This window comes from Amblyomma maculatum, chromosome 2, assembly GCF_055883805.1.
Source record: "Amblyomma maculatum isolate TAMU_Amacu chromosome 2, ASM5588380v1, whole genome shotgun sequence".
NCBI classification, from domain to species: Eukaryota; Metazoa; Arthropoda; class Arachnida; order Ixodida; family Ixodidae; genus Amblyomma; species Amblyomma maculatum.
Genome location: NC_139345.1, coordinates 129,424,740 through 129,439,850, shown reverse-complemented (window position 1 = coordinate 129,439,850; position 15,111 = coordinate 129,424,740). Strand labels below are relative to the sequence as shown.

General features: G+C 43.6%; 1 protein-coding gene across 1 annotated transcript; it reads right to left on the bottom strand.

The window, feature by feature from the left end:
- Positions 1-3,844: 3,844 nt before the first annotated feature.
- On the bottom strand, positions 3,845-12,424 carry LOC146199847 (alpha-(1,3)-fucosyltransferase C-like). Its single transcript, XM_084592818.1, has 2 exons — positions 12,040-12,424; positions 3,845-4,628 (listed from the first exon to the last, which is right to left on the bottom strand). The coding sequence occupies exons 1-2, from the start codon at positions 12,414-12,416 to the stop codon at positions 3,947-3,949; spliced, it is 1,059 nt and encodes a 352-aa protein (XP_084448944.1). The 5' UTR covers positions 12,417-12,424; the 3' UTR covers positions 3,845-3,946.
- Between the last annotated feature and the right edge of the window lie 2,687 nt (positions 12,425-15,111).

Sequence of the window (15,111 nt, the reverse complement as noted above, 5' to 3'; positions counted from 1 at the left end):
TGTCGGTGCGGTCGGCGCGCAGAGTCCTCGCCGTGACGTCACGTCGGGTTGACTACCAGAGGGCGCCACTCAAACTTCTCGGGGCTAATATTGCACCAGCCCTACACACGCGATGAGCTTATGCTGTTACATGCTCAACGGCGACAACGCTGACGCTGTTCAACCGGGATAAGTGTGTCTAAAATGCCCTCGCTTTTAAATAAACATATTGTTCAAAATAAACTTTCTGCGAGTACAGTAAGACTAGCCCCTTTAAACTAAAGAGAAATAATTTAAGAAGACTGTAATATGTTTTCATTATCACTAACCAAGACATGAGCACCGGAAAGAATGAAAAAATAGTAAAGTTTTCCCGCAACAATATTATCTTACTTGATCGCGAAATTAAAACAGTTGGCAGTGGCGTCTCGTAAACATGGCAAAAGAAAACTGCTGGTGCATTTCACGTTTAATTATTATGGAAGTTACGGAGTCTTTTAATCGCTCTAAAAAGAAAGAACATGTGTGCTGTTTATATTTAACGGCATCGCAAAAAATTATATCATACATAGTCGAAGAGGAAGCAATCTGTCAATGATAATATAGCTTAGGTATATAAATCTGACTTGACACCTTTGCTGCACCATAGTTTCGTACTCGACTAATTTAGCCCTTAAGGCTCGCATTTTTCCCAATTGAATTGATCATGGATAGTTACTCATGAGTACAGAATAATGGAGATGTTTCAATTTAACACTTACACTCCAAGTACCCCAGTTATCAATTGACGAAGAAGTTAGACTGAGAAAACATAGGTATTTGAAAACGTTTTCCTGTTTGTCAGTTCTGTTTTCGCACCGCCTCTACAGAGAAACTTGCACAGGGAGCATTAGCAACTGAAATTTGCGTTCAATGATAAAAAAAAAATTAAGCTCATTTTCGTTTTGCAAATTTATTGAAATCTAATAATAAAAATGACCACACAGTCTTATTTTCGAAGCTAGAAGGCGTTGTAATATATATACCCCAGCTCTTCACTTGATAAAGATGTTATCATTCATAGGTCTGAAGTTGACAGCCTTTCCTAGTTCCTTCCAGCATCCAAACTATTAAACACACCGCCGTCAGGTTGCTTTCTTGATCTGATTATATTCCTACTCGGCCTCACCGATATTCATACCTCGCTTTCTCCTTAGAATGTTTCTTGTGTGCTGACGATATGACAGCGTATGAATTCGACTAATGTATTTGCGGTATTGCATTGAGCGCTATAACCTTGCTGACTCTCTCTGGTTGGGTTTGTATGGCTTAATATTTTAAGCGACAGCAGCTGTAAGGGGCCAGTGTCCTGATGTAATCATAATCTGCTTCAAATAAACACCGTCAAAGCTGATTCTGCTGTCTTCAGTCGACAGGAATGTTTGAAGTTATTCAACTCATAACACTCAGTCATCATTTCATTCGGCAAAGTGACTTTAGATATCAGGTGAAAGTTTAGGTTCAAAACGGAACTTTCAAGCTATCATTATCGAACAAGCAGAGAGAGCGCCGTGAATAATAATAATAATAATTTTTAAAGGTCTCGCCTAATTTTGTTCCAATACATTTTTGTATTTGGCAGTTACATAAACATAAATCATTTCTTAGGCTGTTGGGATAGATCATATAATATACTCCTCACAGCTGCAAAATCTATTAAGGTTATTCGAATTAGCAGTCGTAGCTAGCTCCTTTTCTTTTGTTCCTAAACAATTACACTATTATACGACTCAGAAAAGAGCGCGAAATAAAGACAACAAGGAATGAACAGAAACACACGCCACAAGCGCTAAACACACCACCAACCACCAAGAAGCGAAACGCACACCACCATTAGGGCTTGTAGTGCATGTTTCTATCCCTACTACGTTGTCGTGGTTTTGAACTCTTTTTTTACGTCATGGATCAATACCGACATGCACAAACATAACCAATTTTCTACAACAGGCGCAAGGGCGACAAAGCTGCGTTCTTGTTCCAGAGCGAAGTCTGCGGCCCCTTGGACATGACAGTGACTGCGCTTTTATTAATGACAGCAAGAAAGGCCGCTGGGCATTAATATTTGAAATGAATAAAGTACGCAGCCGCAAGCTTCATGCAAGTGTCGTCGTCAAGCTCAGTTCTGTAATTAAATATTGTTAACCTGAAATGGCATGCTTGTACGTACTATAATTATTTTCTTCTAGCATAGGACTTTTCTTTGTTTAGAAGTTACGTTCACCCCAGGGTAGGTGGTAAATTAAGTCAACGAAGGGACAATACACTTTAAGGATAACGCACGAATAAACATCGATTAGGTCAATGCACAGGGAAGCAACTGTTTTCTATTTGGCGTTGATATATTGCTGCACATGATGTTTGAACTCGAACCGTTATAGGCAGTCTCATTCACAGAGATCCAATGTCTAAACAGCTATGGACGAAAGTAGTCATTCTTCGAGAAACTATTGAGCCCAGGTCTGAATTGGAGAAACTTGCCTGAAATTTCACTGGCGGTCAGACCTCATTAATAAGCAAAGCGGGTCCGATTGATCGCGTATGTTCCAGTACGTTCTCCGCAATGGCGCGAATTCTGCATATCATTCAGAATACATAACCAAACATTGTGCCGTATGTTGACTAGAGTGGCGTTCAAAACTAGCCTCAACAATTCACGACTGCGTCACATTGAAATTATGACAATTATACCACAAAACCCAATGGGCTGGCACCGTGAACAAAACGCATGCCAGCAAACCGCGAATTGGTTAAGTGCTTCAAGTATAGCACATCCTGCCGATTCTTTCTGGTTTGTTGGCCATATAAATACACTATATACACACTGAGAAAACCAAGAACATGCAAAACTGTTAGACTATCTTTTGTAGACAGTGGTATTTCAATCCGGCAGATGTCGAACAAAGTGCATAATTAAATTCTGTGCCCTTTACGCTACATACATGTTAGGTAGTGTGTACAGTCCGCATAAATGTTTCTCGAGTATTTGAGCGGCCTGCTCTACGTTTGTGAGGCAACTTACGCCTCCAAGTGTTTTTCTTTTTGGCGCCTCCATTTTTATTGCGACAGCAACACTACTCGCACTTTCAAGCCTTTGTGTGACCCGGCCACAGTTACGTCTTACCCACGTGACGCTGTGACGTCACAACCCACGTGACACATGGGCTGGCAAGAGCTGCCAACTTGGTTCTCTCGTTTCACATGGGACGGTTATGTCAGAATTAGCCTGCTAGGACCCTGGCATTCACGTTACCCCTATAGGCCACTAAGGCATACTCATACGGCTTTCTAAAGCAGGGCTTTATATGTGGGCTCAAGAAGAAGAAAAAGAGACGAAGAAGAACGCTCGGTCACCCGCAGCTAATGCTTTCGCTCAATATTTGGTTCAGCAGCGTTGAACCCTGGTAATTTTTTTATCCTTCAGTCATATTTCATTGTAGCATTTGTATTTATGGCCCTCCCCAATACAGTTCCTTTGTATACCCTGCGCGCCGAATCAACAAAGGAGAATGCAAGCCACACACACGTCTGCAGTTCGATTCGAACCAGGTAATACCTAGTCATACTTGACTTGCTTCGCAGCGCACTGCTCAATTGCTGTAGATAAGCTTCAGTGATGATAATGAGTTATTGTACACGGCACGAACCTGTGATGAGCAAGTTGATCTATACTTTGGAACATACATAAGTGCAAAAAAGGTACATGGAAGTAGAAAGTGAACAGAAAGGAAACCTTTATACGTCCGTGTACCTTTTTTTTTCTGCTGTATCTTCTTGAGAAAATCTGCGATTTGGAGCCAGTGGTCACGCTACAATGAAGTAGGGCCAATCTGCCAGCATTTAGAAGTAAATGCTGCTTTTCCTCGACGCAGCGAGCGAAATGTATAGTGCAGGTGCAGCTGATGAGGTAGAGTCATTGAATTGAGCAATGTCATTCGTGAAAAGTTTTAGTATTCCGGCTAAAAGCCCGGCAATGCGATGAAGTGTTCCACCAGTGAAGTAGGTCTGGGACCACAGATTTCTCCGTGAAGGATTTGCTGTGCAGCCTCCGGCAGAGGGCGCAGAATGAGAAGAATGTCCAGTGCCACACTTCATACTTGCCTTTCCATTCGAAGTACCTACTGTATAGGCTGAAATTATTGGCCACTTCTTTAAGGTAGACCGCAAGGTCCTTGGGTGAGTTGAAACTCAGGGCATCGATAAACGACCCCGGTGGCGCCACGCGCCTGTAGTTGGCCCCGCCAAATACCACGGGGACAATATCGTACTTGAGTACCTTGAAGAGCTTCTCTGTGACGTAATCCTTACAGATACAGTTCTCGAAGGACAAGTAGAAGTAGTAGTTTTTGGCGAAAGAACGGTAGCAATAGTCCTCCTTGCTGCGAGGGCACACCTTGTCCCCGCATGCTCCGTACACATCTATGTGTATGTACTTCTTCAGCTCGAGCACATAGTCTTCACGTCTGCCGGGTGTGTCGCAGTTGCTCACGGCCCAAGCGGCCATTTTAGACTTGCTTTGCCAGATACGCCTCAGGGTGTCGTTGGGGTACATATCGCGACCGGAATTCTGAAGAGTGAAGTTGCCGTAGGGATCTAGGATGTCGGAATCCAGCCTGCGTTTGAAATGGCCAGACAAAGACACAGTGGATGAAACGGGAGCTCTTTTACCTACGCTTACTTGCATAATAATTTTATATCTTTATTACAGTAACCGGCAATGACTAAAATAACGCATAACGTATTAACCGACGCTAAAAAAAATCCAGGCAAACATGGACACATCTGGAGATGACATCATACTTTACGTCATGGTTAGCTCTATATAAAACTCCGCTGAAGCACGTCGAAGTGAAGAATCGTTGCTCAAAAGTTACTTTTTGTGTCCTTCGGTGCGCACCTATGAAATATGGAATATAAAAAAAAAACAATGGAAATAATGTTCTCGTCATTGCGAAATAGATGACATCGTGCGCGCAGCTGACTGCAGGACAGCGTTTCAAGGGTAAAAACAGGCAACCGGCGAAACCTTACATTACAGTCCACATTAAAAAAAAAATTGCTCGCAGCATTGCTTGAAACAACTGGGTTACGAAGCTAATAATAAGCTTAAATGGGCATGGAAGGCAATTTTACTTGCTTACATGGAACCAGTGAGCTGAGGTTGTTGTTGCTTTTGGCCGTCACTGCCATTGTATGGATCAGTCGTTCCCCCGAACCTTGAGCTGAGAACGAAAGCGCCTAATGCAGTGCGGAAAGCTTGTTGGCTTCACTACGACATACTAAACTGAGCTGAAGTCTTTGCTGCTATTTTGATCCTCACGCTTATTGCATTGTCGTTTCCTCCAAACTTGCAACCAGGAAACAAGGATAAATTTGCCCAGAAAGCATTTCACCTCTTGGCACTAACCTGAGCTGAAATCATTGCTTCTGGACAACGTGGCTCATACGCGCGTGGCATAGAACAGTCATTTCTTCCAAAAGTTAAGGCCACAACGAAGGCGCCTAAATTTGCGTTGAATACATTGCAGCCTTAATACCTGATACTACTCAGCTGAAGACGGTAGTACTTGACATATCACTCTAGTCGCATAGCACAGTCGTTTACTCTGACTCTTCAGCCGAGAACGAAGGTGCCTAAATTGGCGTTGAATGCATCGTCGCCTTTACACCATATCTGAGCTTAAGGCATTGCTGCTTGACGTCTTGGACATCGCGTTTTTCACATAGCTCAGTGGTTCCTTCCAAGCTTGAATAAGCGTGGAAAGCCGGGGCAGTTAGCTTCAGTAAAATTGTGAGACATTATTATAGCACACTAAAACACAAACCTACAAAGGTAAAGAGGACGCCAGAAACGCAGAATTTCAATTAAGTTTTGTTCCATGGACGGTGATTAATGTACAAAAAGCGCGCAGTGGCACAAAAATATTCCGCGACCTTTTAACGATATTAGAAATACACGCTGCAGGGACGATGGCCATACCACTCACTTTCATCAGATCAGTGCACTTTCCTTCACCTACCTGGCTCACCAAACACATTTGCCTTGAGATAATCTGTTTCTTTTTTTCCGTAGCGCCACAGAAGGGCCACTGGAATAGTTATGTATGTATGAATAACTTTATTAAGATGCCGGCAAATATATTGAAAGCTTTAAAGCCTTATCGGCTCTTTTGAGTACTAATCTGCGCATCACAAGTGTTCTTTTCAAAAACGCCTTGACTACTGGCTTGCATGAACAACAGCGAATGTGGTCAGCGAGATGACCACCAGTTAACGAGTGAACTGTCCTGCGATGCTTGAGCAAGAGTTCGTTATTGCAGCGTCCCTCCTGTCTGATGAGATACATTCTGAGCACCATGCCAACCTTACATTTAACAAGTGGTTGGATGTGCTTAACTTTTCAATGCCTCTCCTTGACATCATTTACCATCACTTGCGTGACAACTTTTCCGGTGCTGAAATTACAACCCGTACAACGCCCTTGCTGCCGACCTTCTTGAGGCGGTGTGAGGTCTGATGCCAGCAGGGCATGACAAGCGCCTGTTGCGGACGTGCGTTTTCTTCTAGCTTGTGTTGCTCACCAGATTTCATCTCACGAATCTGGCTTTCCAGCACAGAGACCACAATTTCTGTTGGGGAACCAGCCTTCACCAGTCTCCTTAGTTGTGCGTGGATGTTGTCACGCACTTGATGCCTGCTCGACTTTGCAAGATCAGATAGACGCAAATGTTTGCAATAGTTCTTTTTACGAGCTTGGAATGGGCCGATCGGTAGTTAAGAATTTGCTTCTTCGACCATGGCTTGTACTGCCAGCCCACTCGCGTTTATTCAACTATAAAGCACATATTAAAGAACTGAATGGGAACTTCCTGCTGTAATTCGTGAGCGCACTTCAGGCCCAACGCGTCACTAGCACTACCAAACGTTTCAGGAATCTTATTTACAGGAATACCTCAATTTTGATCACCAGTCGAATTCGCCGTCACTAGGCAATCGTCTGCATACTTCAAAATGTTTTACTCGTTTGCATTGTGGCGCTATGCGGGAGCCTATGTACACTGCTTTGTTTTGGATGAAATGGAGCTTATTAAAGGTGACAAATGCGGATGAGAGAGATGAGCTTAAAACCTTTAAAAACTTTCGGTTCGTAACACTGTCTTGTCATTAAAGGCCGCCAGATACCTTAGTAAGTGAAATTCCTTACTGCTCGAAAAAGCTAAGGATGAAGCACAGAATAGAACAGATCTTCCCCATCAGTTGAAAACGTAAACATTTCTGAACACGGAGCATCAGAGTGAGAGAAGTATTCGTCTCATTCCGGAACCATACCTTCAGAGACATTACTGAGTGCACTGCGGCGCTAGGTGGTAGGATAGTCAAAAAGGACACCCGTAAATTAAGCAGACGAAAGATTTTATTAAGACACCCCGAAGTATGAAAGCAACCTACCAACCCAACAGACAGGCTAAAAACGGCAGAACTATCAAAAGTAATCAATAGTTGCAAAATTTTCGACTTAAGGAAGCATAACATAGAGAGAATCGAACAAGCTGAACAGTGGTAGCTATAAAGCAGTGAAGAAAAAATTAGGCATAGTCTAAAATAAGAAGTATGCGCTAAGCAACAAGATGGGTAATGTCATCCCTAATATGGACAAGATGGCCAAAGTAGCCTAGGAGTTCTACACTGATCTATACAGTAGCCAAGGTAGTCAGGACAATAATGAGTTTGGCAGTAGTGAAGGGCAGTCTTACGTTCCGAGAGTTACGAAGGATGAGGTTCAGAAAGGTCTAGAACTATTAAAAATAGAGAAAGCAGCTGGGGATATTGAGGTAACTACAGATTTCTTGAAGGACAAAGGGAGGGGGCGGTATCATGCTAGAAAAACCCGCCACTATGTGTACGCTATGCTAGGTGTCATCGATGGTACCAGAATATTAGAAAAAAAAGAAGGTTAACATCTGATTGCATAAGAAAAGACACATTAAGAAATTGAAAAATTACAGACAAATCAGCTTACCAAATATTTCTTACAAGCTAGTTACGGAAGTAATCGCTAACAGGATCAGACAACCTTAGACTTTATTCTACTAAATGATCAAGCGGTTTTGGGAAAGGGTACTCCACTATCGATCATATCCATACTATAAACCAGATCGTATCGATATTATAAACCAATATATCTACTTAGGACGGGTAGTAACCACAGATCCGGACAATGAAAGAGCAATTACCAGGAAAAAAAAAAGATTGGGATGGAGCGTATTTGAAAAGTACTCGCAGATTATGACTAGCAGCTTGCCAGTATCACCCGAGAGTTGCATCTTACTTGTACTCATCATGGGGCTGGAACATGGAGGCTGACGAAAATGGCTGTACTTAACTTGAGGACAACATACAGCTATGGAACGAAATCTGATAGGTGTAACGTTAAGGGATAGGAAGCGTGCAGAGTGTGTCAGAAAATTACTCGTGTTCATGACATCCTGGTGTAAATAAAAAAGAAGTTTGGACATGGGCAGCGAATGCATTAGAGGATAATCGATGGTCGAAAACGGCAACAAGTTCGATACCAAGGAAAAAACAGCGTTGCAGGGGCAGTAGAAATTCAGGTAGATAATCAATGGTCGAAAACGGAAACAAGTTCGATACCAAGGAAAAAACAGCGTTGCAGGGGCGGCAGAAATTCAGGTAGGTGTTTGAGGTTGAGAAGTTCGTAGGGGTCAAATGGATGCAGCTAGAACAGGTCCAGGATAATTGGAGGAATATTGGAGAGGCCTTCGTCCTGAAGTGGGTATAGTTCGGCTGATGAAGATGATGACACTTCGGTAATGCTATAGAACTCTTTGTTGACCTCGAGCCGCCCCGATTAGCGTTAAAAGCCTTGTCAGGGGTGTAAAGGACGCAGGAATGATACAAGGCCAGGCCCAGTATGCCAGGCTTCAACACTGGAACAAGACATGCTACCTTACGCGATAAAAAAAAATGTCGCCAGACTTACAGAGTGGATTGAAGTAACTTTGGATAGACTTTGTTCTAGAGGGAAGTTGTGCAGCATTTGGTGGGTTTTGCTATCCGGACCTGGCGGGCACCGGCTCCGTAAGCCGCTGAGCGCTGTCCCAAGCTCTCTGAGCGTTATACAGGCATCAATATAACAGACGTGGAGAAAACAGGTGGAGATTAGCGGACGATTCTGTAACTTTCTCGTACAAAAACACGTGCAAAAGTGTCTGACAAGCATGTAAAGGTTTCTGCTTGCGCACTGCAAGAGCTCAAAAAGGGTTCCGAGGGTGAGGTTCTCTAAAACGACTGGCCATGACCATCGTAACCTTATCACCATTGAAAATGCAGTTAATCGTGCATAGAAAGAGGCCAATTGCGATCTGAAGACATTGTTCGTGTGTCATAGAATGGAAGAATTGATATTGACGGAAAGACTGCCAATCGTCATCATTTTCCACCATGAGTTGTTGCTTCGCCTCTCTCAGCACAGCGCAAAGGTTCCTGACGTTTAAATCCGGAGCCGCGAAATAGTCAGATAAAGTGACTGCCGTAGCTGCTCCCATCTTAGTAGAAACCGCTTTGTCAATGACACGTACAGAAAGTCACCCTCAGTTCTGTCTGCGGTTGTTCCAGTTGGCATGGTTGACTTTCGGACCCTGCTTACGGAAGTCGCTAGCAAACACAAAACTCAGTTAGGGATCATTTTCCATTCCATTAGGTACTGTTGACCACTTTATCCGGAAGTCAGGTGCATGCAGTCAGTTCTATAGCTGTGGATGAGGCTGGATGTTGGGAGAAATTGAGGCGTCCTTCATTGGCAACACAAAGGCTAAAACTGTCAATGGCATCTACGAGCTTGCATCCATTGCAATCCGTATTTATGTCACCCCAGACATAATGACAGGCGTTGAAATCACAAGTAATTTATTCTAACCGATGGGCAGCCATCACAAACCTGCTGCAGGCAAAAATGCAATGTCACCTCATACCGGGAGACACGAAAACCGAACTGTATCCTAACAGCCGCGACTGCAATGTCATTCGTGCGAAGGCATGTGTGTTAAAAACAAGTATAGTTGCCATGCACGCGCAAAGCATGGTACAGCCCACAGGAAAAGCCTTTATGCTGCATTTTTATGAGTGATGCTTTTAGTCGAAGAACTCCCGCTTGGCAGATCTGCTTTCGAGACTGCCATTACTGGAACACTAGGTCCTTTCAAGAATGTTTTCACTTCCGCTAATCGACTTTGATTCCAAGCGCAGTTCCGTTCCAACATAAACGTAAATGTTGGCAGTTTCAACTCTGTAAGCTTGAACACCAGCCGTCATGGATCGAAGGCGCTAACCGTAGACTCAAGGAAAGCACTAGCTGTAGGGATTTCTTAGGTGATCAGGCAGTATAATTGGAATGCGTGTATATGGGTTCTCAATTAATACAAGTGGGAAGTCGGACACACTGATTTTTGAGCCCCTTATTTTGCACAAAGCACTGGCTCACGACGACGACGAAAGGTGTGGGCAGGGACGCGCTCTTGGCCAGGGTAGCTGATTTTTTCGTCGCTTGTGAGGCATGAGGCAGTCCTTCCTGCCTTCATGTCGTGATGTAGTTGTTCAGAAGTATGGACTGTTTTTCAAAGCATCTGGAACAATCTTGTCGCGTGCAGGGGCCCTTTGCGTCTAGCTTGAATCAGGTCTTTCAGGGACACTGTTCGTTTACTGGACAAAAATATTAAACTTCAACGCAGGGAACCTGCCACTTCCAGGCACATGCTGCTCGGTTGGTTAGGTTGTGGGACAATTTTGAAGGGCATTGTTCGGTGTAGGGCACTCACACGGAAAGCAGACAATGGAAGTCGCTAGATCACCACCAGCGCAGTTGGCACAACCATAACCTGCTTTGCAGGCTTTCAAATCTTGGGCACCACCACACCGCTTGCCGCGTTGATCCTTGGAAGAATCTTTGGCCATATGCACAAACTGTTGGCTTCTAATACTCGAGGGAAATGTTCCAGTGAACTCAGTGACAGCATATTTAGAGAACCTTAGGTTATTTTCTCCGAGCCTTCGCACAAGCGGTACATCCACGTATGGTCAACCTCTCCTACAGAAGCTGCAACCAGCGTGCGGCGATTGCGCGAACATCTCCGGCAAATGCATCGAAAAAGGAGGAACGCGCCTCAAGAGGAACATGAAAAAGGCAGATGGGGATGTGCAAAAGGAAAATGAAAGAGACTGACATAGCGCTGATCATCTTTAAGAGCTGTGTGCTGAAACAACTATTACAGGAAAACTGAGGGGGTATAAGACAGAAGCGCTTCTGTCCTTTCCTCGCCCTGTGTTGCTGTGTTTTTTTTCTGCGTGTAGCAGTTTTTAAAGGTCAGATACCAACTAACTGGTCCGAAAATTTTACCTCAGCACCAAACCGCGTCAGAAATGCTATAAAACGACGCCAGCTGGGTGGTCTATGCCTGAATTTGCGACCATCTCCGCGGTGTGAAGCGACACACGGGGATGCACTATGCTTAGGCGACGCGGCCAACAAAATGGCATAGCGCCTTATTCTGCATGCACTTTGAAGTGCGCAGGCGTAACTAAGGCTTAAATATTGTGGAAGAAGGCCAGGTCGAGACGGCAAGGTCGAGACGGCAAGGCAAGGGATGCCGTGTCTGGCGTTTATTCCGATGCACAAGCGAGGTGCGTGCCACCAGTGGCGCCGCGGGAAGATGACGATGATGATGGCATGTACACGTCGAAGAAGATCTTTGGCAGGCTTAAATATTATGGCGAATCACTCTACGCAGCAGCCACAGGTTTACAGAAACTCCCTCGGGAGCCCGTCAGCAACCAGGTGCAGTGTAGCGGCTTCAAGTGCAGAAACCTCTTCGCTCAACTATAAAAGCTTGCATGACTCTTTACTGGGACCGCTCCTACATGCGACTCTCCGGAATTTCAGATGTTTTATACTCTATAAATCGTCTTAGTTTTCTTCCTAAAGTTAGTCCTGAAGCACAGAGAACTCACCGGTATGTAAATGTCCAGTTGAAGGTTTCCGTTAGACCCCTGAAAGTGTCCAGAGGATTTGACCAGGGAGGCTCGAGGGACCAGAAGACCCATTTCTGGAAGGGGCTCCTTTGCTCTGGCATGAAGCTTGTGTTCATGTCGTAGCCATAGAAGACCACGGCATCGCTGATATTTAAAGTACGACGGTCTTTGCTCATATGGCATCGATCGGGGCAACGTGTTATCCGGAGCTTAGGATCTTCTTCCTCTAAAGGCCAAAACCAGATGCCATAGGCTTGAGTCCAAAATAGGATCCTCGGCAGATCGGGCTTCAAACTGTGATGAAACGATTTCCAAGGCCACGTTTCCGTCCCACTGCCTGCGAGAGGATCATACATTACATGATACTTTTTACTGGGGGCATCAAAAATATTTCTTGTGAGGTGAGGCTACGATTCAGTCGTCATAACCTGAAGCTTTAAAACGCAATCCGACAATCTTCAACTTTTTTGTTTGCTTATGTTTCTTGTGCGCCCTCTGCCAAAGTACAACCGGGCAATAATTAAAATACGCGGATGTGTCTATCTATGACTCACCTATTCAAGACATCCCCTTGCAACTGCATCGTCACATAAAGCCAGAAAAGTTTGGTTTACTTCCTTTGCAGATAGTTTTGTCGAGTATTCGTATGCGTCGGCAAAGTCGAATTGATTAGAGAGAACGTGTAGCCACAAACTGTACTCTATTTAAATTTTCCCTTTTACTTTTGCCATGTCCCTGCCAATAAGAATAAAAGTGCTACTTAGTCACCTATAATGCTCACCCTAGTCGTATACACAGTAGGTGCCTCATCCCTTATTATTGTAGTGCAATGTATTCAAATGGATTTCCCCGCACTCCGCAGAATTAAAAAAAACAAAACAATTTGCTTAGCCGCTTTGTCGAAATTCCTAAAGTTGAAACGTTGATGTCGTAGTTGGAACTGTATTTTCATTCACTTTATATATAAGGAAAAACCGCTGTGATTTACGCTGGATTAAGAATCGTGACATCGGGTACAGGCTTCGTTTATTTTTATCTAGTTTGTAGCCGCTGAACGTTTTTCCACCCCGTTATCTTCGTTTAGGTGCTCATATGCTTACTTTTTGTGTGTGCGTTTTCATTGGTTTGTATTGCGTAGGTCTCCTCGACAAGTGTATTGTTGGACTGCAAATCGATTCATGTATGTTTACGTTCTGTCCTGTAACGTGGCAAAAAGGGTGCATTACTAATAAGTGCAGTAAAATAAAGCAAAAAGAACTCTGCGGCTACAAAAACAAGTGCATTGGTCAGTCTCCGGGTGTTATAACGGTCGTTGCTATTTCTTTAGGCGACTGACCTCTTAACAAAAAAGCGCCGTGCACATCATAAGGAGGACCGAACACAGAAGACGCTGAAGTGTGTGCAGCCGTTGAAGATGCGTTTTGTAGTTCTGCACGAAATTAGCCTTTTCATCCTGCAGTCAATGTAGCGGCGTACACATAAATTCGAGCTCACTTATAACGTACCTGACGGTTCCGAGGATGGCGTTCATCGTGTCCGATATCGTACTAAGGGGATTGGCCCTATTACTGCAAACACACAGAAATTGTGACAGAAGCTCGATAAAAGGTGCGCTGTTCATATGTGTTGCCTTAGAACCGGGAGTATCAAGCCAGTTAGCCGATATAGAGCTCTCGTGTGCTCGTGAAGTAGCCACTAGCAGCTAACCATCAGTTATATATATAAACGTAATAACACCAATGACGACTCGAGCATCATTGTCATTAGTGGTCGGTCGGCTTCCTCGTCTTGGATCCTTGACAAGTGGGCAATGGTGAAAGTATAACTTTAAATGTAGGCACAATATATACAGTATTTGATCCACTAGCATGATTCAATTGCGTCACAAAATAAAGTGAATCTCTCTGTAATTACAGGGTTCTTGAAGCGGCATATTCTAGAAAGTATTGTTCCGTAAACCTTGAAACCAAGCCGAAAGTGTCAGTTTATTTGAAAACCATCTGAAAGAGTCCCATTTGAGGCTCCATTGATTTATGCGTTCTACTCGCCTGTGCTTTTTCTGCGGCGGAGGTGGTGGCACTTTCACTCACTTCCAAAGACGAGACATTTTTTGTGCTGGCAATATATCGCCCTCCTAATTCAATACTCGATGTATGTTTTTCTGAACTTACAGAATTGTTAAATCGACACAATCAAATTAATCTGATAATAGCAGGAGACCTTAATATTGACATTTCAGAAACAAGGAAGCCTGGTGTTGAGTGCTATTTAGACTTAGTTGCCTCATACGGAATAGAGAATATGATTCGTAGTTATACTAGAGAAGAGGTAATGGGCACTAGACTTACTCAGTCGTGTATCGACCATATAGCAGTTAGACTCCCGAATTTTGACGTTAACGCTGCAGTAATACGAAAAAAAGTGGCGGATCATTATTTCACTGTGCTTTGTGTGCTCAAGCACGATAGGGAAACGTCAAGTCAGACTGTTAGAACGATAAAAATTATCGATAACAATTGTTTGGACAACCTCGTTCAAACTTTTAACTGGAAGATACTGTTAACTCAAAGTCACGTTGATGCTTATAACTCTTTAGTAGCTAAGTTTGATGAGCTGTATGCCAGTTCCACAAAGGAGGTTAAAATCAGGTTAAGGAATCCTGAGAAGAAATGGATAACGAAGGATATACTGAAATCATCTCATCAAAAAGACAAACTTTGGAGTGCGTATAAACAAGATGTCGGGAATCTAGCCTTGAAAGAGCAATACAGGGCACATCGTAATAAACTTACTGCTACACTGAGGCTAGCAAAGAAGCAATATTTTTCTGCGGAATTTTCTAGGTGTAGCAAGAATAAAAGGAAAACCTGGAATCTATTAAATGAGTTATTAGGTAGACAGAAAAAACCTAATTTGGATGAGAATTTGCGTTGTACTTTCGGAGAAGTGGATTCTGCGATCGTTGCGAATTCTTTTAATGACGCGTTTCTATCATCCATTAGGGAGCTGAAAACGCGAACTAATGATTCTACCATCCCCCACCAAGGCAAG